Source organism: Schistocerca piceifrons, chromosome 4, assembly GCF_021461385.2.
Source record: "Schistocerca piceifrons isolate TAMUIC-IGC-003096 chromosome 4, iqSchPice1.1, whole genome shotgun sequence".
In the NCBI taxonomy this organism is placed as follows: domain Eukaryota; kingdom Metazoa; phylum Arthropoda; class Insecta; order Orthoptera; family Acrididae; genus Schistocerca; species Schistocerca piceifrons.
Genome location: NC_060141.1, coordinates 132,228,082 through 132,254,818, shown reverse-complemented (window position 1 = coordinate 132,254,818; position 26,737 = coordinate 132,228,082). Strand labels below are relative to the sequence as shown.

At 38.5% G+C, this 26,737-nt stretch overlaps 1 protein-coding gene across 1 annotated transcript in view; it reads right to left on the bottom strand.

The window, feature by feature from the left end:
- Positions 1 to 26,737, bottom strand: part of LOC124795536 (BTB/POZ domain-containing protein KCTD3) — a 256,895-nt gene that overhangs the window by 138,717 nt on the left and 91,441 nt on the right. The window contains exons 6-7 of the mRNA XM_047259607.1: positions 22,468 to 22,671; positions 8,160 to 8,276 (exon numbers count right to left, since the gene is read on the bottom strand). Of these exons, the coding sequence (XP_047115563.1) occupies positions 8,160 to 8,276; positions 22,468 to 22,671 (321 nt within the window). The remainder of the gene's footprint in view (positions 1 to 8,159; positions 8,277 to 22,467; positions 22,672 to 26,737) is intronic.

Genomic DNA, 26,737 nt, shown 5'->3' with positions numbered 1-26,737 from the left:
GGGCAAATAAACCATGTCTGTTTAGTCATCTGAGTGGCTGCGGTAAGGTCCCGAGCAAGGCTACCTGTAGTACTCCATGGCCATCTGCGTGCACTGACGGTGAGACATCGGTCTTCTTGTGGTGCTGTACACTGTGGATGTCCCGTACTGTAGTACCTAGACTCGTTTCCTGTCTGCTGGAATCGTTGCCATAATCTTGAAATCATACTTCGTGGCACATGGAGAGCCCGTGCTATGACCTGCTGTGTTTGACCAGCCTCCAGTCGTCCTAGTATTCTACCCCTCAAACGTCATCAATATGTGTTCTTTGAGCCATTTTCAACACACAGTCACAATCAGCATGTCTGAAAATGTCTGCACACTTACTCGCTGCACCATACTCTTACATGCACCAACACACCTCTGCATATGTGGACTGCTGCCAGTGCCACTGTGCGATGACCGCACGTCAAATGCACCGCATAGTCATACCCCGAGGTGATTTAAGCCCAAAAATCGCCCACCAGAGCGTTGTTTCACCATGTATCAGCATTATCCTTACTTTATGAGCATGAGTGTAATTTCAGTATTTGTGCGCAGTGAATTACACTGGCTCGAGACATATACACAGTTTCTAACTCTAATATTTGTTTTAGAAACATTTAACATAAGGTTATACCTCTTAATGAGTAGATTATGGTTACATAGGCTACCTACAACTGGGACTAGATTTCCCTGCAGCAGGTTGGTCATCTGACAATATAGATGTGTTTTCTTTCTCTCTCCCCCAGCCCTCTTGGTTTTCCCATGTTTTATTCAATTCTGCACAGTTATGTACTCCAGGTGTAGCTTCAGAATCTTTTTGTTTAGTTCTAGATCAATAATTGGTATCACATAACTCATGTGGATACTGTGCCCATCTGCTTCAGGCAGCACACAGAATTTTAAATGCACAGCAGAACTGCATCCCAATAAGATCTCCAGATCTAGAGATACACTTCTGATGACAAAAAGGAAAAAGAGCTAGGATCTTGTTCCTGCTTTTAGCAGCACCATCATTGTGGATGAGGTTTGCTACCTACGCGCTCATCATTAATATCCCCAAAAACAGAGGAGAAAATGTGTGGATAGTAGAATACTTTTGTTCATAGTTGTCACCCTTTGCAACCAGCACCAGTGCACTCAGGGACTTTATGAGAACTGCAATTTTAATTTTGCAGTGCACTTTTATTTTTTGTATTTCTTATATGCATCCTAGTTGTTACTTTTCACTCTGTTGGTTTCCTACATAATTTCCTCTGTTCTTTAACCTTTTGAAGACTAAGTTTTTATGCACTTGGCTCCTCTTCTCAACTGAGTTATTTTGAGATTGTTGATTTACACAGGTTTTTGAAATAAAACAAGCCATTGGCTTGCAATTTGCTCATCAATTCATTGTATTGTATTTAATTACTTGATAGTAATGAAAACAATCAATGTCTGACAATATAACGTAATTGCATAGATAAAAAATCTACTCACCAAGTGGCTGCAGAACACACACATAAAAGAAGATTATAATTAGGCAAGCTTTCGGAGCCAGTGGTCCCTTCTTCAGGCAGAAGGGTTGCAGGGGAAGGAAGAGGGGTGAAGGAATCTCATCCTGTCCAGCAAGTCTCCTCTGACCCAAGGTTCTGGGTGACTTTTCCAGAATCTACCCTTTTCCTCGACCTCTCCAGTCCTCTTCCTTCACCCCTCTTCCTAACCCTTCAACCCTTCTGCCTGAAGGAGCCACTGGCTCCAAAAGCTTGCCTAATTATAACCTTCTTCTTTTTCGTGTGTGTCCTGCCGCCACTTGGTGAATAGATTTTTTGTCTATCCTATTACAATATAATTACTTGATAAGTATTACATGGAAGTGTAAAATTACTTTAAAATTTTTCAAGGTGTGGTACTCTTAAAAACACGGATTTACACATAAATAGATATTGCGTTTTACACACACAAAAATAGTGTCTTTTCTTTTTTTGTGTCACATGACTGCATACTTGGCACTTTCTTTGGGTCCTGGACCCTTGTGATGCACTCAAAATGTCACTGTGTGAGACGCAACAGTGTCTCGTGCAATGTTGGTCTTCCTCCCTTTGCAGACTTTTCAAGAAATTGTCTCATGAGCTCCAAGTGTATGTCTAGTAGCTGTGGTTTTTCACCAGTGTCCATTTGGTAAAGAACATGCACATTCAGCACAGACAAGTCCAAGAGGTGAAAGAAAAACTTTTTGTACCTCCTGAATGTTGACTTTCCCGCACATTCAATAGAGCTGACCTGCATGTCAGTTTTATCTCCTGGCAGTGCTGTGTTTCCTGATTTTCTTGCCTGTTTCTCTGTTGTTTTTCTCTGTTTCAACAATTGTCTCTGTGCAAACTGCTCCAAGCATGTGCACTTCTCCCTTGTCCATAAACTTTACTGCTAACTTACAATCAGAACAGCATGATGTAATTTGTCCTTTCTATAGTTTTGAAGACAAATCAGTTGGCATCTTGCCTTTTTCACTTAACTGTCCCACAGGCACTAATTCCATTTTTGTGTGGAAAGGAAAACACTTTAGGGCCTGTTACCAATTATCACAAAAAAAGACTGTGACCTTCATTAAGTTAAGGTTTCAATGGAGCAGTTACAACAGCACCAGAAACAACAAGGCCACAAGTATCTTCAATTTCTGTTTCTCTTCCTGTGTACGTTACAATATCTAATATAAATCTAGTTTCAACATCAAAGATGTAAATACAATATAATTGGATGGATAAAAATCTACTCACCAAGTGATGGCAAGAATAAACACATACAGAAGTTAAGGGAATGTGCAAGCTTTCAGAGGCAGTGGCTCTTTCTTTCAGCAGAAGGATTGAAGGAAAAGGACCAAGAATGAAGGAAAAGGACTAGCAAGATATACGAAATTGGGAGAATTATGGAAAAGTCACCCACATCCCAGGTCAGGGGAGACTTAAAAGACAAGATGAGAAGGAAAGACTGATTGCTGGGGACAGCACTGGACGAGATTTGAAAACCTAAGAGCTCAAAGGTGGAAGATAGGGTAATAAGTAAGACGGAGATTACTGATCAAATATCAAGCAAGAGTTAATAAGAGTGGAAAGCTAAGTATATTCTACATGCTAGAGGTTGGTGGCAGGGAAAAAGAGAGAGATTAGAAAATAAAAGATACAGAAAACTAAAAGGGAATCAAGAAAGGAATAGTTACTGACAAGAAATTCTGAATCTGAAGAAATTAACACAAATTATGGCCAGGTGAATGGCAAGAACCAAGGACATGTAACACCAGTTCCTACCTGCGAAGTTCTGAGAAATTGGTGTCGGGGGAAGAATCCAGGTGGCACGTGTGGTGAAACTGGCACCGATGTCATTCCTTAAATTCTGTATGCATTTGCTCCTGCCGCCACTTGATGAGTAGATTTTAACTGCACAGTATAAATAGCTTTATTCTAAATCTATGCCCTTTCTTGGTACATACTGTTTGAAAATAAGTCTGCCTTTCCACAGCATTAGAGACTCGACAATGCACAAACCTCTGAATGGATTCAGAATTGATTTGAATTTCACAGTTAAAAAATTCACAATATACTTCATTTTATAAAGCCTATTTGGCCTCTCAGCATCTCATAAAACGTATGTATCACTAAAATGAAATATTCAAAGAACTGTTATAAATTTGTCCCTAGTCATTACTTTCAAGAAGAAAGATATTTTAGCCTCTTTTATGTCAGCCATCAGCATGCAGACTGCTAAAAGTTGATGCAGTTTGTCTTGCATCTGTCCATTGTATTCCCCTAAAAGCTCTGTGACATCATTCATTCAATACATTGTAAAGCTGTTAGTTTCACTGGCAATGTATCCCATCAATTTCCTGTCAAATATAATGATGGAAAAAAAATTGCAACACCAAAAAATAATTAATGTAGAGTAATGAAATTTCAGGAAAACGTTTGGCTAGGCAACATATTTAAATGTTTAACATTGCAAGATCACAGGTTAATGTAAGCATGAGATAAACCACTGCATACGTGAACTGGTGGTACATTAATAATAAGTGTATCTTGACAATGTTGAATGCAAGCATGCAAACATGCATGTATTGTGTTGTACTGGTGCCGGATGTTAGGTTATGGGATGGAGTTGCATGCCTGTTGCACTTGGTCGGTCAACACTGGGATGGTTAATGTTGGTTGTGGATGACGCTGGAGTTGTCATCCATGATGTCCCATACGTGCTCGACTGGAGACCGATCTAGTTATTGAATAGGCCAAGGTAACATGGCAACACTGTACAGCTTGTTGGGTTACAACAGTGGTATGTGAATGAGTATTACCCTGTTGGAAAACACCCTCTGGAATCCTGTTCATGAATTGCAGGTCAAATCATGAGACTGACGCACAAATTTGTAAACAGGGTTGAGGGATGACCATGAGAGTGCCCTTCCAGTCACATGAAATCGCACCCTAGACCATAACTACAGATGCAGGTCCTGAGTGTCTAGGCTGCAAACATGTTTGTTGCAGGGGCTCACCTGGTCTCCTCCTAACCAATACACAGCCATCACTGGCACTGAGGCAGAGCCAGCTTTCATCAGAAAACACAGCAGTCCTTCAACATGGCCTCTAATGAGATCTCGCTTAACACCACTCAAGTTACAAATGGCAGTGGTTTGGAGTCAGTGGAATGCATGCTACTGAGAGTCTGGCTCGGAAGTAACCAATTTGTAACAGTTTGTTGTGTCACTTTGATGCCAACTGCTGCTCAAATTGCTGTTGCAGATGCAGTAGCATGGGCTGGAGCCAAATATCACATAAAGAGCCTCCAGTTTCTCATAGTCCTATTACACAATCTCATTCAAACTTAGTGAGGTGCTGATAATGGCATCTTTGTCACCTTAAAGGCATTCTTGACTAACATCAACTCACCACGTCCATCTCAAAGGTCACCACATCCAATCTTAAATGCAACCAATGCTCATGACCTTTACAGTGGTATTTGAAACAAACCTGATACAAATCTTCATAGTGGTGCTACTCACGCGCCTCTTATGCGACTGGTGCAAAAACTAAAGAGACATCATATTTCACACGTAGAAACACACCTAACAACTTTCGTTATGTTGCATAATTCCCTCTTGGTATTGTGATTTTTTTTTGATTTTTTCCTGTCAGTGCACAAGCTCAAAAAATTCACTTTCACTAGGCGCCTCACTTAGTCCCTAATGTGGTTTCACTATCGAATTATCACTACTTAAAGCACAATTCTGAGGTACAAACACATCTCCTGTCAGCCATCTGTGCACACTATTTCTGAGCTTTCACTTCTTTTTTCACCTGTGAAGGACCCACTTCATGAATACTTTCAACATTACTTGATAAATATTCACTTTCTCTTGGTAATACCTCACAATCTTTGCGGTCTTCGAAATCACTATTCAGATTCTGCAGCTGAGTCTTCATTTAGTAGGAGTTCACTAATATCCTCAACCATTCAAACCTTACAAATGTGTCATTCTCACCAAACAAGAAAACACAAGTGCAAGTATCGAATTTAGTTCCCACAGATTGAACATATATATAGCCTTATGAAAATGGAAGTAGTTCCTTATGTTTGCAAAAGATGGTAGCAACATTCAGTTACAAAAGGGAGCAATCATACCAATAAAGTGTCAGAGACGGATGACAGAAAAGTGGAAATGTACAGTCTTAGGTAGGCATGACAGTATCGCCGCCACCTTACTTGTACAGCTGCTGTCCACAAAATTTTAACTAACTGTCACAGATAATTCCAGTTAAAACTGATAAAGTGTGCATGCCTAAGAGTTTTCACAACTGTAAGCTTACGAGGTCTGTTCAAAAAATTCTGGAACACTCGTAATTTCACACCACAAGGTGTGATGGAGTGAAATGTGATTGGCGTCCCTGCTCAGGCCTGTATTTAATGTGTAACTTCCAGAAGTTTCCTTGTATGACTGTTACCACTGTTCAGTGCTATACTGAGTAGTAGAACACTGTGTCATATAGTTTCCAGATTTTGAGATGGCAGAGTTATAGGAGCATTGCCTCTGCATTAAATTTTGTGTGAAACTCAAGGAAACCTTTACAGAGACACACCAAATGATGCAGGAAGCCTATGGTAATGAGTGCTTAAGCTGCGCTCGGTGTTACGAATATTTCACATGGTTTAAAAATCGCCGGAAGAAGTTAAAGATGACCATCATTCAGGACGTTCTTCGACGTCTATCAACAATGCTCATTCCACGAACGGCAACAAAATTGTGCATGGCAATCGAAGACAGACTGTCCAAGAGATTGCAAAAGAGAGTAACATTTCAGTTGGATCATGTCATGAAATCCTGACACAGCATCTTGGAATGCATCATGTTGCTGCCAAGTTCATCCCATGGCTCATGAGTCAAGACCAGAAAGGCCTTCGCCTCACAATCTGGGCAGAGCATTTGGATAGCGTGAAGGAGAATGAGATTTGCCTTAAGGGACAGCAAAATGAGGATAATGGAATGAAAGGAGTTTTGCTATTTGGGGAGCAAAATAACTGATTATGATCGAAGTAGAGAGGATATAAAACATAGACTGGCAATGGCAAGGAAAGCGTTTCTGAAGAAGAGAAATTTGTTAACATCGAGTATAGATTTAAGTGTCAGGAAGTCGTTTCTGAAAGTATTTGTATGGAGTGTAGCCATGTATGGAAGTGAAACATGGACGATAAGTAATTTAGACAAGAAGAGAATTTGGTGCTACAGAAAAATGCTGAAGAATAGATGGGTAGATCACATAACTAATGAGCAGGTATTGAATAGAATTGGGGAGAAGAAGAGTTTGTGGCACAACTTGACTAGAAGAAGGGATCGGTTGGTAGGACATGTTCTGAGGCATCAAGGGATCACCAATTTAGTATTGGGGGGCAGCGTGGAGGGTAAAAATCGTAGAGGGAGGCCAAGAGATGAATACACTAAGCAGATTCAGAAGGATGTAGGCGGCAGTACGTACTGAGAGATGAAGCAGCTTGCACAGGAGAGAGTAGCATGGAGAGCTGCATCAAACCAGTCTCAGGACTGAAGACCACAACGACGACAACAACAACTGGTGATGAGATGTTGGTCTACAGTTACAATGTTGAGACCAAGGTTCAATCTTCACAATGGGTTGGGAAATGTTCTCCAAGACCAAAACAAGCTCATCAGGTCAGGTCAAATGGCGAAGTCATGCTGATAGTTTTCTTTAACATTGAAGGATTAGTTCATCATGAATCTGTGCCACACGGACAAACCGTTATACGATTGTACCATTGGGAAGTATTGTGATGCCTGTGAGAAGTTAATGGCCTGAAATGTGGCGAGACAATTCATGGCACTTGCATCATGATAACGCAACCGCACATTCATCCCTGTTGTTGCCTGACTATTGCACAAAAATGAAATCATTGTGCTGTCTTATCCTCTGTGCTCTCCAGACCTGGCCCTGTGAACTTTTTTTTATTTCCAAAGTTGAAAACCCCGTTGAAAGAACAAAGATTTGCAACGATAGGTGAGGTAAAAGAAAATTCTCAGATGGCCCTTCACATGATCCAGCAAGCAGCATATCAAGACTCCTTCCAGAAGTGGAAAGGGCGTTGGGAGCAGTGTATCAATTGTGGAGCAGAGTATTTCGAAGGAGACCATGTACAATAACTAAAAGGTAAGCATAGAAAAATTCTGTGGACAATGTTCCGGAATTTTTTGAACAGACCTTGTATATCAATATCTACAGTTCTTGCAATCCATAAATGTGGAGTTTTTTTATTCATCATACTTAGTATAGTATTTGTAATACTCTTACTTTTAGAGTTTGGATGGAAGTCATCTTAAAGGTTGCTTTGTACTGTTTAGCAAAAGTTGTTTGTGAACACATAACACAATGCAAAACTTATAATGATAACAGAATACTAACTCAGTATACCAAGTGCAAAATCTTCTATTTCTCTTTTTCTTATTCTTTTTAGGGAAGAGTTGAGAAAACTGGGGTGATGGAATGGAAAGAAACGAAGAAAGGAAGGAAGGAAACAAGCATGAACTGACACCGCCTTAACAAATTTTACTTGAACAAAGTTTATATACACGTTTATTCAATATAATAGAGAAATATTGTACTTACTTGTTTTTGGGGTGAGGTAAACAGATATAGCTGTAATCGGATCATTTGATGGATCGTGATACAGCTCTGTTACTAGTAAATCATTATCCTTCATTCGCAATGGAAATTTCTGCATATCTGTAAAACATGTTCACATTAATAACTATATGTGGAAATAAAAAATATATAAAAAAAATGATGAAACTGAATGCCACACACTAATGTTTCACACCGTTTATTGCCCCAGACTACATCATCAATGAATACTTTATTTGAAATGTGACATCAGTTACATGTCTAATCAGCTTTCAGTTATTTGAAAGGGAATCTCAAGTGATAGAATCTGATACTATCATTTGATTGTATCTAATTACTTGGGACCTAATTTTTTAATACGGCAACACAGAACTTGAGATTCTTTGTGGCTGAACTTGAGATATGAACTGAGAGCCAAACGATCCTGACACTGTTGAGCTATACACAAACTGCTAATTTTTCTTTGTTAAATGTAGACCAAGCAAGCACAAGTAGTTTAGAACAGTTTGAAAAAATTAATTATTAATTCAGTTTCTAACAACCACTTCCCTTTCTCCTTGCCCACCTTGACTCACTCTACACGTTTGAAGGTTTGTTCGTCTTCAATAATTGATTAATTTTCCAGATAAAGATGTTGTGTACATCATCTAAACTATACTGGAGATGTTGTGTCGCAGACAGGTAAAATGAGATTTTGGCCAAAAGACCTTATTCTTAAGTAATGCTTTCTTCATAGTAAAACTGTTTTTAACGATATAATACCTTCTACATCACAAGCGTCAAAATATACTACAACAGATTCAGCTATTCTATATAACACATATCTTATTTTACGTCCTCCTTCAGGCTACACTATAACAGAGCCTTACATTTCTTTTCATTTTAGCTGCACAAACTTTTGCTAATATGTGCTTCAATCTCTATCTCTCACTAGATATTTCTATAATTTTAAAGAGGTCTTTCCTATTTCTGCATTAGCTCATCCTGCAAAATATAAATGTTTATGTCTCTACTTCTGCAAATTTCATGAAAATCTTCTTCAAACCTATTTCATTCAACACATTTATAGCACTCCCATCCAGCTTCAATCATTAGCTCCTACTGATCATGTCCCATTTTTGGAAAATTCTGTAATAAAATTTATAACTCTAGAAACTTCTCTCTTTTTTATAATGGTTCAAGTTTTCCTCCTGAATTTTAAAATGGGAATACCCTGCATAATGGTCATTAGCAGCAATATATTTTACTGAAATATGTTCCACAACCAGATCTCATTAAAACAGCTGTGAGATGTACAAAAATCCAGAAGGGAGTACTGAGTCCTCCATCTCATATGTGGCTTATCTATTACATGTGTATCACAGGGAAACAAATTCACTGAGCTGATGAGAGCATCAATAAATGATGTGCACGGATCTGAAGCAGATGATGGCAGCAGAGACTAAAGGATCCATCTGATATGACATCGAAGTCCCATTTTTATATATGTTGATGGACACTCTTACTGGTATTGAGCAACTACTGTGCCTTCAGCTGTTCTCAGATTGCAGCCATAAGTGGTTGAAAAGCTGAAACAATTACAAATATTTTTTCCAGAAAAAACATTGATAATCATTTCACTGTCTCCACTTGAAATACTGGAGATCAAGTGACACCACTATTAGCTAGGAACACAGACTTTTTAGTGGTTTCCTTATGCAAAGCTGTACGACAAATCACCATTTTTTCTAGTTATTTCTGAAGAGTGGCATATCAATCATTTGAATGATTTCAATTACTTTTATTATTTATTCCTGTTAAAATTTTGCCAAATTTCAATTGCAAGACATTGTGTCTTTTCTATCTCTGTCTACACATGAAAGCTCGTGTTTTTCAAATCTTCATATTTACCATGTTCTGAGAGGTTATAATTACTATGCAGCTACTCGTGGAGGTCCAGCGTCGGCTGTAATTATAGTATAGCAGTGAAACTTCACAGATATGCTAATGTGTTACTGCAGAACTGATTTACATTGAAAAAAACTTAATTCCAATTTTGGCCACCAGGTGCAAATCTGGCACTGTACACCATCTCATTGACGTTTCCAGTGTTTGTATTGAACAAGAGGCAATTAATAATAAGATCAACATTATGCCTTTCTCACTTATTTGACCTTTTCTGCCCACAACACATTTCTAATCCATTACATACGGAAATATTTCTATATGTATGTCTAGCATCCACATCACCAGATTTGCACTTGGTGACCAAGATTGGAACTAGTTTTTTCCAGTGCAAATCAGTTCCACAATAACACATTAGAATATCGACCAAGTATCACTGTCACACAATAATTACCGCCGACACTGGAGCTCTGTATGTAGCTGCACTGTAATTATAGCCATTAAGTACTTGACAATACAGTAAATTATCTATTTCTAAAGCTCAGTCATAATTAGAAATGTGTTGTAAACATTCAGAACTCCCTCAAACTCCAAAAAACAGAAAGATATTACAATTTTTAAGCTCTTTTACTTTTACATAGCTGGCTAAAATATTTTGCTGAATGTCCTCAGATTTTTGAAAATGCACTACACATTTAGCAATGTAGACAGTGTGAATATCAAGTTAATGCTGGGAGTTAGAGGCAGCAGAACATTGACATTCAGTACAGGCGGCAGCAGATCCAGTATCAACAGTCATGACTCAAACATTGCAGTTTATTGGTGTCAGGTATCAGGCTGATTGTACCGCAAGGTCTCCACTGACTCATTCGTGTTGCAAGTGAAATTCTTCTTCTTCTTCTTCTTCTTCTTCTTCTTTTTTTAAAAACACAGATCTTATCATATCTCTTCTTTCTTGACAAGACAGAGGGAAGTACACACAATCATCCATCAGTGTGCCTCTTTCTAATACAACCTTGAAAGGGGCTGCATCAGCATCTGCATTTAAAACTAGAAGGAAGGAATATGTTGATCGGTGTTTAGCTGATATTACTTGGGGTATCTTCAAAATTTTAAATTACATTTTATACTTAGAAATGTAAATTATTTAACAAAAGAGAAGCTTATTGGTATCACCATCATCACAACAGCCATTTGTCATCCACTGCTCTAACCTTCTTTGTGCATTATGGTCATCACCTCCCCAGACACCCATGCTACTTTTCGTTTTGTCTAATATCATTCACCTACTTTACATTATGTTGTCATTTAGATCAGTTCTTTCCACTTTGATTCCAGCAAAGCATTCTCTTAAGCGATCCACTACCCAATAGGCTGACTATCTGTCCTGCCGACCTCCATTTTGTTTCAACTGCAGTCACATTTTTTGTTCCAATTCCTTTTCTGATCCATTTGTTAATTTTCTTCTCTCCCTAAGTTTTGCCATGAACCCCCACACTGTTTGCTATGTAATCTTCAGATTTTGAATGATTTTTGCATTTAATAGTATGTAAGAAAATAAGATCGTCATTTTTTAAAAGGTTTCTATGGTGCCTTAAGTCATCACAGGGAATAAAAATACAGGAAGTCTAAAAAGAAAACATCGCAAAACCATTGAAAATGCACTACACATTTAGCAATGTAGACAGTGTGAATATCAAGTTAATGCTGGGAGTTAGAGGCAGCAGAACACTGACATTCAGTACAGACGGCAGCAGATCCAGTATCAACAGTCATGGCTCAAACATTAAATATGGTAATATTAGGACTAGGAAAGTTAATGTGAGTATCCACTGCCAAGTGGAGGTTGACAGCACACACTTGGGCAATGCCACTCGACTCAGAGGTAGGCAGTTCAAGTCCTGATGGCGAAATAAATTTCCCCCACCAGTATCTGGCCCACAAGGGAAGAGGAGTTGTGGCATACAATACCTAATCACCAGGCTTTGCACCTATGTCCTGAGTTGAATTCCAAACCTTTCTGCAGTGCCGCCTGGAGTGTGGGCATATGACACTTATAACATTTTAGACAGTGTGTCAGATAATAAAGCACTGAATTAGGCTATGAATCAGATAATAAAATACTGGTAGTCATGTACTGGGTGCTACAATCGAACTTTGTAGTACATACAAGTACTGGCAAATAAAACCCACAAATAATGATATATGTTTCGGAACATCATTAATGGTTACAATGTCTGTGTTAACCCAGTATCTGTATCTTGACAATACAATGTCCTTCAGACAAGCATGCATGTCTGAAGGAACGGTCACTGTCACTGCCAGTTACAACTGAGGGAAACATTACGAAATAGATTCGCATTCTGCGACTATGCATTGACGTCAGCTGTTTATGGCACATGAAAATTCGTGTCAGACCAGCTCGAACCCATTGTTCTCGCTAATCACGAGCAGTACCTTTAACCAGTTTGGCAATCCAAGAATGTCTCCAGGACTGACCAAACTTCCATGTCACATAGTCGAAATTCTATACTCACACAATGTGTGTGTCACAAAAAGCTGATGTTAATTCACAGTTGCAGAGTGCGAATCTATTTCATAATGTTTACCAGAGCTGTAATCGTCAGTGACCGTGTGACATTGTACTGTAAAGATAGAGACACTGTATAAACACAGACATTGTAACCATCAATGATGTATCCCTGCCTCAATGAGCTAAAATAATTATATAATAGTTGTTTCACAGTGTGGGAATCACAAATTGTGCAAGCATAAGGGTTGTGACTATGTGACATAAGGAAGTTTGGATTGGTTCCAGAAGAGTGCTCCAATAGCTGAAATCATTAAGGCAACTGCTCACAGTAAGTAGTACATGTGGTTTCAAATCCAGTACAAATTTTCATGTGTCGCAAATAGCTGACATCAATGCATAGTCCCTGAATGTACATCTACTTCACACTTAAACACTATATTAAATATTTACACTTATATAATTTTATAATGTTCAGTTTATATAATCGCAGATTAATTCAGAAAATAAAGGTTCCTGACAAACAGTAATTATGGACATGTTTCTGACACATACATATATGAAGATATCTGTAGAAGCTATTTAACAGTGGATAATACCCGATTCACTTTGACAATGACAAAATCCTTTGTTTGGTGTTTAAAAAAAAGAAAAAAAAAAGAGGGAGAGAATAAGCCATTCAAACTATTAAAGGTTCCATCTGACACACAATCTAACAAAATGGTTAGCTTCAAAATTAACATATTTTTGAAAAGTCATTACCTTTTGATAATTTATACCTCAAAGCTTGGAGAATGGAACAGACACAATGCATTTTAGACTATATCAAAACTGTTGTGTTGGAATAAAATCCAAGTATTAAACATAAAAAATGAGAAAAGGTAGCATTAAACTATCATTTTGGTTTGACGAGTATCAACACAACCACTGAGGTCAAGATCCTTGACCTGTTATAAACAGGAATGCTAAAATATAATTTTATAGTTATCGATCATTATGAAGAACCAGAGATACTAAGTGAGACTTATCAACATGTGTTTAATATTTAGCATAAATTTAAATGATAAGTATTAGTGGTTCACATTAAGAGGCTAAAAGGTTAAAGCCGTACTGACTTTGAACCAAGGTTGTCAAGTTTAGTACTGAAATTCAGGTGGGAGAGACACTGGAAAGATATGTTAGGAGACAGAAATTTTGTGTAAACCCTACTTATATTACGACCAGTTTAGCACCCACTGCTTTGCTCAAGTAGAGTGTATGGTCATCAGAGATTTTGCTGTTTTTATTTAAGCAATTTTTTATGTTGTTCACAAGTTGCAACACCTTCTAAGCTTTTCACACTAATTAAGGCCATACAAACAAGTTCTTCTCCAAATGTACTTCTGACCAAGAAGCAATTCTGGTAGCTGGAGTCCAAAGTTTTTGTTAGTCATGCCTTCTGTGTTCTTGTGGAGATATTTCCATAGCAACTTCCATCCCCTAACAAATACTTCTTTACAACTAACTGAGAAGTGAAATACCAATTTTCATAAATTTAGCTTCAAAATTTTTTAATGTAACAAAATGTTTTCTTAAGACGTTCCATTCCTACTGCACACCTTTAGGGGTTGAATTTCGACAAACACTGAAACACATATATATATATATATATATATATATATATATATATATATATATATATTTTTTTTTTTTTTTTTTTTTTTTTTCTAACCAAGAAAGCAAATACCAATTGTCATAGAGATACCCTTAAAAATACTTTAGTAGTTCTTTAGTAATTATTTATTTTCAAAAAAACCTTTCACCCACTATTTTACCCCCTTAGTGGTCGAATTTCCAGGAATGCTGAAACACACATTTTTTATTTTCTGACACAGAAACCAAATATCAGTTTTCGTGGCTCTAGTTTCAAAATCGCCTTGATAGTGATGTACTTTCTATAAGCCTTTCATACCCTACTTCACTTCATTAGGAGTGGAATTTTGGACAATCCCTTTTTAAACAATGCCTACAGTACAAGATTCACACCCTCGCCTACAGTACAAGATTCACACCCTCTCCAAACATCAAGTTTCTATCAGTAATAGTTTGGGCTGGGCGATGATGAGTCAGTGAATCAGCCTGACCCTATTTCAACCCCTTACGGATTGAATTTCCAAAAACAGTGAAACATTTTTTTTTTTCTAACTGAGAAGCTTTAAAAATGGTATCATGATAAAATATTTTCATAAAAAAATCTCATCCCTATTTCATCCCTTAGGTGTCCAATTTCCAAAAACACTGAAACATGAATTTTTTTTTTTTTATTTGTAACCAAGAAGTTAAATACCAATGTTCATAGACGTAGCTTTAAAAATACTTTAGTAGTTTTTTAATAATGATACACTTTCAAAAAAAGAGCTTTTACACACTATTTTACCCCCCACCCTCAGGGTTAAACTTTCAAAAATGTTGAAACACTTATTTCTTGAAACTTCCTGACAGATTAAAACTGAGTGCCATACCAAGACTTGAACTCAGGACCTTTGCCTTTCGCGGACAAGTGCTCTACCAACTGAGCTACCCAAGCATGACTCAAGACCCGTCCTCCAAGCTTCAATTCTGCCAGTACCTCATCCCCTACCTTCCAAACTTCACAGAAGTTCTGCGAATCTGGCAGAACTAGCACCCCTGAAATAAAGGATATTGCGGAGACATGGCTTAGCCACAGCCTGGGGGATGTTTCCAGAATGAGGTTTTCACTCTGCAGTGGAGTGTGCACTGATATGAAACTTCCTGACAGATTAAAACTGTGCTCGATCGAGACTCGGACTCGGGACCTTTGCCTTTCGTAGGAAGTGCTCTACCAGATTCGCAGAAGAGCTACTGTGAAGTTTGGAAGGTAGGATACGAGGTACTGGCAGAACTGAAGCTCTGAGGACAGGTCATGAGTCATGCTTGGGTAGTTCAGTTGGTAGAGCACTTGCCCGTGAAAGGCAAAGGTCCAGAGTTTGAGTCTCGGTGCAACACACAGTTTTAATCTGTCAGGAAGTTTCAGATCAGTGCACACTCCGCTGCATAGTGAAAACCTCATTCTGGCACTTATTTCTTCATTTCTAATTGAGAAACCAAGTACGAATTCTTGTAGGTCTAGTTTCAAAATTGCCTTAATAGTGACTTAAAAAAAAAACACTCATTCATCCCGTTTCACCCCTTCAGGATTGATATTTCAAAAAATCCCTTCTTCAATGATGCCTACAATATAAGATCTACAGTGTCTCCAAATTTCAAGTTTTTATTCTTAGCAGTCTAGGCTGAGCCATGATAAGTCAGTCAGTCATGATTTTGACAAACTTTTTTTTTTTTTTTATCAAATCCACTATAATTATACAAGTTGCTGTAAAGCTGAGACTGCGAGCCTGGAGAAACTACGTACACAAATTTGACTTCTGCAAGCCTGGAGAAACTACGTACACAAATTTGAATTCTGCAAGATGATCTAGAACAAAACTAAGTACCCTATGTATTCTTGTTTTACTGAACAGAAACATAATCTGTAGTGCTGAATTCACATGAGGCGTGATGGCACATGCTAGTCCCAGCCTAGAAACTGAGCAGTGCTGACACACTGTTAAAGGTTATCCATCCATCAGACATGAACTTTTACCTTGGTAGACCCCTTGGTGTTATTCGAAAGAAGCAAACTATATGCCAGCACAGGAATTGAAGCTCTCTCCTTTCTCTCACCTCTGTCAACAACACAAGCATGACACTACACTGGATGTGCACCTATTACGGTCACCTACCTTGGACAGATACACTTATGACACAACACTCGTGCTTCGCAGGAAAGGTGCCACTGTGCACAAAGAAATAAAAAAACTTTCAATTTACATTTACACAAATGTAAAACTTCTTGGGGGTAAATAGTGTTATATTACTTCAAATTGTTAATGATCATGTCTGAATAATCTGAGGCAACAAACGTCATGAGATTGCAGATGGTGGTAGTATCTCATAAATGAGGTATAAAATGGCAGTGCACTGGCAGAGCTGTCATTTGTACTTAGGTGATTCATGTGAAAAGGTGTCCAATGCTGTTACAGCTGAATGACATAAATTAATACACTTTGAATCGGAATGGTAGTCAGAGCTAGATGCAGGGGATATTCCATTTTGGAAATCATTAGGGAATTAAATATTCTGAAAACTCCAGTGCCAAGAATGTGCTGAGAATACCAAATTTCAGGCATTACCTTCCACCACAGACAATGCAGTGGCCATCAGCCTTCACTTAATGGCCGAGAGCCATGGTGTTCGCTTAGAGATGTCAGTGCTACCAGACAAGCAACACTGCATGAAAGAACCACATAAATTAATGTGGGGCATACGATGAATATATCTGCTAGGACAGAGTGGTGGAATATGGCAATAACAGGCTATTGCAGCAGATGATAGTAAGCTAGTGCCATTGCTAACAGTATGACATCACCTGCAGCCCCTCTCCTAGGCTCGTGACCATATCGACTGGACCCTAAATGACTGGAAAACTCTGACCTACTCAAGTGAGTCCCAATGTCACTCGGTAAGAGCTGATGGTCGAGTTCAAGTGTGGCACAGACCCCACGAAGCCATGGACCCAAGACACTGTGCAATCCGGTGGTGGCTCCATAATGGTGTGGGCTGTGTTTACATGGAATGGAATGGACTGAGTCCTCTGATCCAACCGGCCTAATAATTGACTGAAAATGGTTATATTCAGCTATGTGAAGACCATTTGCAGCCATTCAGGCACTTTGTGTTCCCGAGCAATGATGGAATTTTCATGGATGACAATGTGCTATGTCATTGAGCCACAATTGTTTGTGATTTGTCTGAAGAATATTCTGGATAATTTGAGTGAATTATACGGCGACCCATTAAATGTTTATGGGACATAGTCAAGAAATCAGTTCGTACACAAAATCCTGCACCAGCAACACTTTCACAATTATAGATGGCTATAGAGGCAGCATGACTAAACATTTCTGCACAGGACTCCCGACAATTGTTGAGTCAATGCTACATTGAGTTGTTGTACTAGCTGGATAAGGGAGGTCCAACATGATATTAGGAATTATCTCATGACTTCTGTCACCTCAGAGTACTACTACTATCTAGAAGCAAGTGTTTCACTAATCAAGAGAACACAGCCATAACAGCAGCAAATGCGTAGTTCCAGCCGTACACTTTAAGGGGAATAACATACTAACACATTGTTTCCACCATATGTGCCTCACACAGTCACGGACAATAACAAATGCCAACTCAGAGCAAAGTACATTTGTATTCCTCAATGAACTATGGTTTTAAAGTCAATATACTGTGTGCTGATATATTTATGCTTTATTCCTTTGATATGTCCTGTTGTCTGTGTTTTCTAAACAAAAATTAATCATACTGTGATAGTTCAGCAGAGATTTGTTACTACATATTTATCAGATAATTTTCATGTGACACAGGAACAAAGTAATTTAAACAATGTTATTTTTAAAAGTCTATGGAATAATTATCTTTCTGAAGAGGACTGTTACCGATATTGTGAGCCTAATCATGTTTCAAAAGTAGCACATGTCACATGTGCAGGAAGGCAATGATGATTAATTTTGCAACATGATGTCCTACCTAGCTTACACTCATACATCAGCAATCATCTTGATGCTGAACATCCATGCTGTTCAACTGAAAATATCCCCTATATGATACTCCTATTCTTCAATGGCCTGCTGGACCAAAAACCATGTGATGGATGTGATGCCCCCCCACCCGAACTCAGGATCATTAGATTTTATTATTATTATTATTATTAGATTAACTGGAATGGAAGTCATAATTATGAGCGTAATGAAATGGAGGTGATTGCGATACATAGCCAGGCAATTGGATGGTATGTGGAACAAGCAAGTGTTATGTTGAAAATTAAGAGGTAACAAACAAGCAAGATAGCAACCTTATAAAAGGTGCATAGATGGCATGAGAAGACACGAAGAAGCAACATGGATGTGTACCGGTACAGCTGAAGATTATATTGCAAGGGGCACACAAAAGGAAAGAGGAGACCTTTATCCAGTGGCTGCCTACAAAGATACTTTCTTATTTGCTACTGAAACTGAAATAACAAATGTTAAGGGCAAACAGCACAACAAATCACTGTGCTCATTGTTAGGGATGGAGCTTGCACAATGATCTCAAGCATTTTATGGTATTACGCTTTTAACATGGTACATAAGGTTTTTTATATAGAAATATTGTATTAAGTGTAACATATTAAGTGGTTGTTGTTGTTGTGGTCTTCAGTACTGAGACTGGTTTGATGCAGCTCTCCATGCTACTCTATCCTGTGCAAGCTTTTTCATCTCCCAGTACCTACTGCAACCTACATCCTTCTGAATCTGCTTAGTGTATTCATCTCTTGGTCTCCCTCTACGATTTTTACTCTCCACGCTGCCCTCCAATACTAAATTGGTGATCCCTTGATGCCTCAGAACATGTCCTACCAACCGATCCCTTCTTCTGGTCAAGTTGTGCCACAAACTTCTCTTCTCCCCAATCCTATTCAATACTTCCTCATTAGTTATGTGATCTACCCATCTAATCTTCAGCATTCTTCTGTAGCACCACATTTCGAAAGCTTCTATTCTCTTCTTGTCTAAACTGTTTATCGTCCACGTTTCACTTCCATACATGGCTACACTCCATACGAATACTTTCAAAAGTGACTTCCTGACACTTAAATCAATACTGGATGTTAACAAATTTCTCTTCTTCAGAAACGCTTTCCTTGCCATTGCCAGTCTACATTTTATATCCTCTCTACTTCGACCATCATCAGTTATTTTGCTCCCCAAATAACAAAACTCCTTTACTACTTTAAGTGCCTCATTTCCTAATCTAATTCCCTCAGCATCACCCGACATAATTAGACTACATTCCATTATCCTTGTTTTGCTTTTGTTGATGTTCATCTTATATCCTCCTTTGAAGACACTGTCCATTCCATTCAACTGCTCTTCCAAGTCCTTTGCTGTCTCTGACAGAATTACAATGTCATCGGCGAACCTCAAAGTTTTTATTTCTTCTCCATGAATTTTAATACCTACTCCAAATTTTTCTTTTGTTTCCTTTACTGCTTGCTCAATATACAGATTGAACAACATCGGGGAGAGGCTACACCCCTGTCTTACTCCCTTCCCAACCACTGCTTCCCTTTCATGTCCCTCGACTCTTATAACTGCCATCTGGTTTCTGTACAAATTGTAAATAGCCTTTCACTCCCTGTATTTTACCCCTGCCACCTTTAGAATTTGAAAGAGAATATTCCAGTCAACATTGTCAAAAGCTTTCTCTAAGTCTACAAATGCTAGAAACGTAGCTTTGCCTTTCCTTAATCTTTCTTCTAAGATAAGTCGTAAGGTCAGTATTGCCTCACGTGTTCCAGTGTTTCTACGGAATCCAAACTGATATTCCCCGAGGTTGGCTTCTACTAGTTTTTCCATTCGTCTGTAAAGAATTTGTGTTAGTATTTTGCAGCTGTGACTTATTAAGCTGATAGTTCGGTAATTTTCACATCTGTCAACACCTGCTTTCTTTGGGATTGGAATTATTATATTCTTCTTGAAGTCTGAGGGTATTTCGCCTGTTTCATACATCTTGCTCACCAGATGGCAGAGTTTTGTCAGGACTGGCTCTCCCACGGCCGTCAGTAGTTCCAATGGAATATTGTCTACTCCGGGTGCCTTGTTTCGACTCAGGTCTTTCAGTGCTCTGTCAAACTCTTCACACAGTATCTTATCTCCCATTTCATCTTCATCTACATCCTCTTCCATTTCCATAATATTGTCCTCAAGTACATCACCCTTGTATAGACCCTCTATATACTCCTTCCACCTTTCTGCTTTCCCTTCTTTGCTTAGAACTGGGTTTCCATCTGAGCTCTTGATATTCATACAAGTCGTTCTCTTATCTCCAAAGGTCTCTTTAATTTTCCTGTAGGCGGTATCTATCTTACCCCTAGTGAGACAAGCCTCTACATCCTTACATTTGTCCTCTAGCCATCCCTGCTTAGCCATTTTGCACTTCCTGTCGATCTCATTTTTGAGACGTTTGTATTCCTTTTTGCCTGCTTCATTTACTGCATTTTTATATTTTCTCCTTTCATCAATTAAATTCAATATTTCTTCTGTTACCCAAGGATTTCTACTAGCCCTCGTCTTTTTACCTACTTGATCCTCTGCTGCCTTCACTACTTCATCCCTCAAAGCTACCCATTCTTCTTCTACTGTATTTATTTCCCCCATTCCTGTCAATTGCTCCCTTATGCTCTCCCTGAATCTCTGTACAACCTCTGGTTCTTTTAGTTTATCCAGGTCCCATCTCCTTAAATTCTCACCTTTTTGCAGTTTCTTCAGTTTTAATCTGCAGGTCATAACCAATAGATTGTGGTCAGAGTCCACATCTGCCCCTGGAAATGTCTTACAATTTAAAACCTGGTTCCTAAATCTCTGTCTTACCATTATATAATCTATCTGATACCTTTTAGTATCTCCAGGGTTCTTCCATGTATACAACCTTATTTCATGATTCTTAAACCAAGTGTTAGTTATGATTATGCTGTGCTCTGTGCAAAATTCTACCAGGCGGCTTCCTCTTTCATTTCTTAGCCCCAATCCATATTCACCTACTATGTTTCCTTCTCTCCCTTCTCCTACACTCGAATTCCAGTCACCCATGACTATTTTTCGTCTCCCTTCACAATCTGAATAATTTCTTTTATTTCATCATACATTTCTTCAATTTCTTCGTCATCTACAGAGCTAGTTGGCATATGAACTTGTACTACTGTAGTAGGTGTGGGCTTCGTATCTATCTTGGCCACAATAAGGCGTTCACTATGCTGTTTGTAGTAGCTTACCCGCATTCCTATTTTCCTATTCATTATTAAACCTACTCCTGCATTACCCCTATTTGATTTTGTGTTTATAACCCTGTAGTCACCTGACCAGAAGTCTTGTTCCTCCTGCCACCGAACTTCACTAATTCCCACTATATCTAACTTTAACCTATCCATTTCTCTTTTTAAATTTTCCAACCTACCTGCCCGATTAAGGGATCTGACATTCCACGCTCCGATACGTAGAACGCCAGTTTTCTTTCTCCTGATAACGACATCCTCTTGAGTAGTCCCCGCCCGGAGATCCGAATGGGGGACTATTTTACCTCCGGAATATTTCACCCAAGAGGACGCCATCATCATGTAATCATACAGTAAAGCTGTGGTACATACCTATAACTATTTAAAATGTATCTACTGCCACTGCTACTAATATCAGATCTAACTAGATACAATGTAACTAACTAATTCTTGCACTAAAGCTATACTTACCTCTACCTGCTACCATTTCTTTGCTGCATTTTATTTATTGTAACCCACATTTGTGTCAGCTGCTTCACTACTGGCCTTAAAAAATATGAATAGCCTAGTGTGATGACACCACCAATAAGGAATGCAGAGACACTTTTCAATTTTTGGATTTGCCCTTTATATTTGACTCTACACAAATACGTATTTTTTTCTCAATGTTGATTCTTGGTATACCAGCCGATATAACTCAATGACTAATTCCCACAAAGATATTTTGGAAAGTGAATCTACTACAAATGGGTAATGATGTCAAGTTGTGGCTACTGAGGAGGGCTACATAAACATTTCACTGGGTCAACAGTATGCAAAGGTGCTTCTTTAGATTCTGTAGTAAAGCACAAGAACTCACTTAGTATTGTAGATGCAAAGTAAGTATTAAATTCAAGTAGAATAAGTCTCATTCAATGTTACAACTAATATTTCAGATGGCATTTGATACTTACCTATGTAATAGATAGAACCATTGTTGCACCCCAGCAGCAGAAATGATCCAGCAGTATCAAAGGACGATATTGGCACTACATCCTGAATCTGCCAGTGCTGTGTCATTGCATGCCACACACCAATTTTTCCTGTTGGTGAAAGTGCTACCAACTGACTTCCAATGAAGAACAAATACTCAACTCTTACATGTAGGTTGAATATACCTGCAAACAAATGCACCACACCATATGTGTAATGAACAGTAAGATAGTACAGGCATCAAAAAATCTGATTAATTTATGTTTCTAGTATCATCTCTCATATTTTATATTGTAACTAATGAAATTTTTTATGGAACCACCCATTTCTGAGCCACAAATACTCTTTCAGAATAGGAACAGTTACGCCAAAATGTAATACTATACATTATAAGTGAATGAAAATACACACCTTCTCTCCTGCCCTCCATCTAAACTGCAACACTTCACTGTCCGCCACTCCCAGCATACTATCCCTCCCCCTCCCCCACAGCCTCTTCCTTACCCTCACCCAGTCGCCACTCCCATCATGCCCTGGTGCTGCTTCTCGCAGTGTATGAGACTGCAGACATGTGTGCAAGTTGCGTTTGCGTTTGCGTTTGCGTGTGTGTGTGTGTGTGTGTGTGTGTGTGTGTGTGTGTGTGTGTGTGTGTCTACTGGTGATGAAGGCTTAATGGTCGAAAGCTATGAGTGTGTGAATCTTTTTATTGTGCCTATCGAGACTCAGCATCTCTGATATATGGTGAGTAGCAACTTTCCTCATCTGGTATGGTTAAAGAAAGATTCATTTACTAAGTTTTAAATTCTGTCACATTCTCAGTTAGTAACACCTGATCACCGGATTATCAACAAGCACTTTGGACCTATTCAAGAGATCATACCAGTGAGAGTAAGATTTTGACTACATACCAGAGGTGACAATGGAGACTGAAGCAGGTTGTACTGGAAAGTTCAACTGAACAGAGCCCCACATTTTCATTACAGTTTCTACAAAAAATGAAAACTTTCTCCAAATACCTTATCACACAGCATGGGCATCCACAGATTTTTTTCCAGGGAGGGGCAAAATTCTAAAATTATTCTGATACAACCTGATTCAGTGACTTTGGATGTTGTTCTCCAAGGACTAAATTTGGCAAGAAATACATAAAACTTACTGTATTTTAAATGACTGATAGTTATCCACATACTAATTTTCAAGTAGATTGCTTCGATACCTAAACGGTAAAAACATTTCAGAAGCATAATAAAAAATACACATTAATAATTCTTGTTGTGAAGAAATAAGGAATGAACACTTGAAGAGAGAGTGAGAGAGAGATAGAGAGAGAGAGAGAAAGAGAGAGAGAGAGAGAGAGAGAGATGGTCTTATTCACAACTCAAGTCATTTATGCCTGAGAACATGTCCCACCAACTGATCCCTTCTTCTTGTCAAGTTGTGCCACAAATTCCCCTTCTCCCCAATTCTATTCAGTACCTCCTCATTAGGTGATCTACCCATCAAATCTTCAGCATTCTTCTGTAGCACCACATTATGAAAATTTTTATTTGTTCTTGTCTAAACTCTTTATTGTCCACGTTTCACTTCCAGACATGGATAGGCTCCATTCAAATACTTCCAGAAAAGACTTCCTGACACACAAATCTACACTCGATTTTAAAAAATTTCTCTTCGTCAGAAACGCTTTCCTTGCCATTTCCAGTCTACATTTTATACCCCCTCTATTTCTGCCATCATCACTTATTTTGCTTCCCAAATAGCAAAACTCATCTACTACTTTTAGTGTCTCATTTCCTAATCTAATTCCCAGAGCATCACCCGATATAATTCAACTACATTCCATTATCCTCGTTTTGCTTTTGTTGATGTTCATCTTATATCCTCCTTTCAAGACACTGTCCATTCCATTCAACTGCTCTTCCAGGTCCTTTGCTGTCTCTGACAAGGTTTTTATTTCTTCTCCCTGGATTTTAATTCCTACTCCAAATTTTTCTTGTTTCCATTGCTGCTTGCTCAATGTACATATTGAATAATATCGGGATAGGCTACAACCCTGTCTTACTCCTATCTCAACCACTGCTTCTCTTTCGTGCCCCTTGACTCTTATAACTGCCATCCAGTTTCTGTACAAATTGTAAATAGCCTTTTGCTTGCTGTATTTTACCCCTGCCACCTTCAGAATTTGAAAGAGAGTAATCCAGTCAACACTACCAAAAGGTTTCCTTAAGTCGACAAATACTATAAATGTAGTTTTGTCTTTCCTAACCTACCTTCTAAGATAAGCTGTAAGGTCAGTATTGCCTCACGTGTTTCAACATTCCTATGGAATCCAAACGGATCTCTCCCATGGTCGGCTTCTACCATTTTTTCCATTTGTCTGTAAAGAATTTGTTTTAGTATTTTGCAGCCATGATTTATTAAAACTGATAGTTCGGTAATTTTCACACCTGTCGACACCTGCTTTCTTTGGGATTTGAATTATTACTTTCTTCTTGAAGTCTGAGGGAATTTTGCCTGTCTCATTCATCTTGCTCACCAGATGGTAGAGTTTTGTCATGGCTGGCTATCTCAAGGCTATCAGTAATTCTAATGGAATGTTGTCTACTCCCGGGGCCTTGTTTTGACTTAGTTCATTCAGTGTTCTGTCAAGCTCTTCACGCAATACCACATCTCCCATTTCATCTTCATCTATGTGCTCTTCCATTTCCATAATATTGCCCTCAAGCACATCGCCCTCATATAGACCCTCTATATACTCCTTCCACCTTTCTGATTTCCCTTCTTTGCTTAGAACTCATTTTCCATCTGAGCTCTTAATATTCGTATAGGTGGTTCTCTTTTCTCCAAAGGTCTCTTTAATTTTCCTGTAGGCAGTATCTAACTTACTACTAGTGATATATGCCTCTACATCCCTATATTTGTCCTCTAGCCATCCCTGCTTAGCCACTTTGCACTTCCTGTTGATCTCATTTTTGAGACGTTTGTATTCCATTTTGCCTACATCATTTACGGCATTTTTATATTTTCTCCTTTCATCAATTAATTTCAATATCTCTTCTGTTGCCCAAGGATTTCTACTAGCCCTCATCTTTTTACCAACTGCTGCCTTCACTATTTCATCTCTCAGAGTTACCCATTCTTCTTCTACCATATTTCTTTCCCCTGTCCTTGTCAATCATTCCCTAATGCTCTCTCTGAAACGTCTCTGGTTCTTTCAGTTTATTCAGGCCCATCTCCTTAAATTCCCACCTTTTTACAGTTTCTTCAGTTTTAATCTACAGTTCATAACCAATAGATTGTGGTCAGAGTCCACATCTGCCCCTGGAAATATCTTACAATTTAAAATCTGCTTCCTAAATCTCTGTCTTACCGTTATATAATCTATCTGAAAGCTTCCAGTGTCTCCAGGCATCTTCCAAGTATACTACACAGGAAGAACATAGATACAGGAACCATCAGTGTAATAGTTGTAAAATGTCGTAGCTGTGTTGGGAAAGTACCAGAGCTCCAAGTGCTAATAGAAAGCACTTATGCTCAAATCATTATAGGCACTGAAAGCTGCCTAAAGCCAGAGATAAGCTCAGCTGAAATTTTTGTGAAGAACCTAACAGTGTTCCGAAAGGAGGCTAAACACGGTTGGCGGTGGCATATTTGTTGCTGTTAGAAGTAGCTTATCTTGTCGCGAAATTGAAGTAGGTAGTTCCTGTGAGTTAGTATGAGCAGAGGTCATTGTAGGCAACTGGTATAAAATAATAACTGGATCCTTTTATCGACCTCTCAATTCAGATGATACAGTTGCTGAAAGGTTCAAAGAAAACTTGAGTTTAATTTCAAACATGTACCAGACTCATACAATTATAGTTGGTGGTGTCTTTAATTTATCCTCGATGTGTTGGCAAAAATACATGTTTAATTCAGGAGGTGTGCATAAAACATTATCCAAAATTGTGCTAAACGCACTCTCTGAAAATTATTTCAGGCAGTTAGTTCATGAGCCCATGGGAACAGAAAACGGTCGTGAATACACACTTGACCTCTTAGCAACAAATAATCCTGAGTTAGCAACCAGCATCAAAACAGATACAAGGACTAGTGAACACAGGGTTGTCACAGCGAGACTGAATATTGTAACCCACAAATCTTCCAAAAATAAATGAAAAATATACCTATAAAAATTCACTTGATACCTTCCTGAGAGACAACCTCCACCCCTTCCAAATTAATGATATAAGTGTAGACCAGATGTGGCTT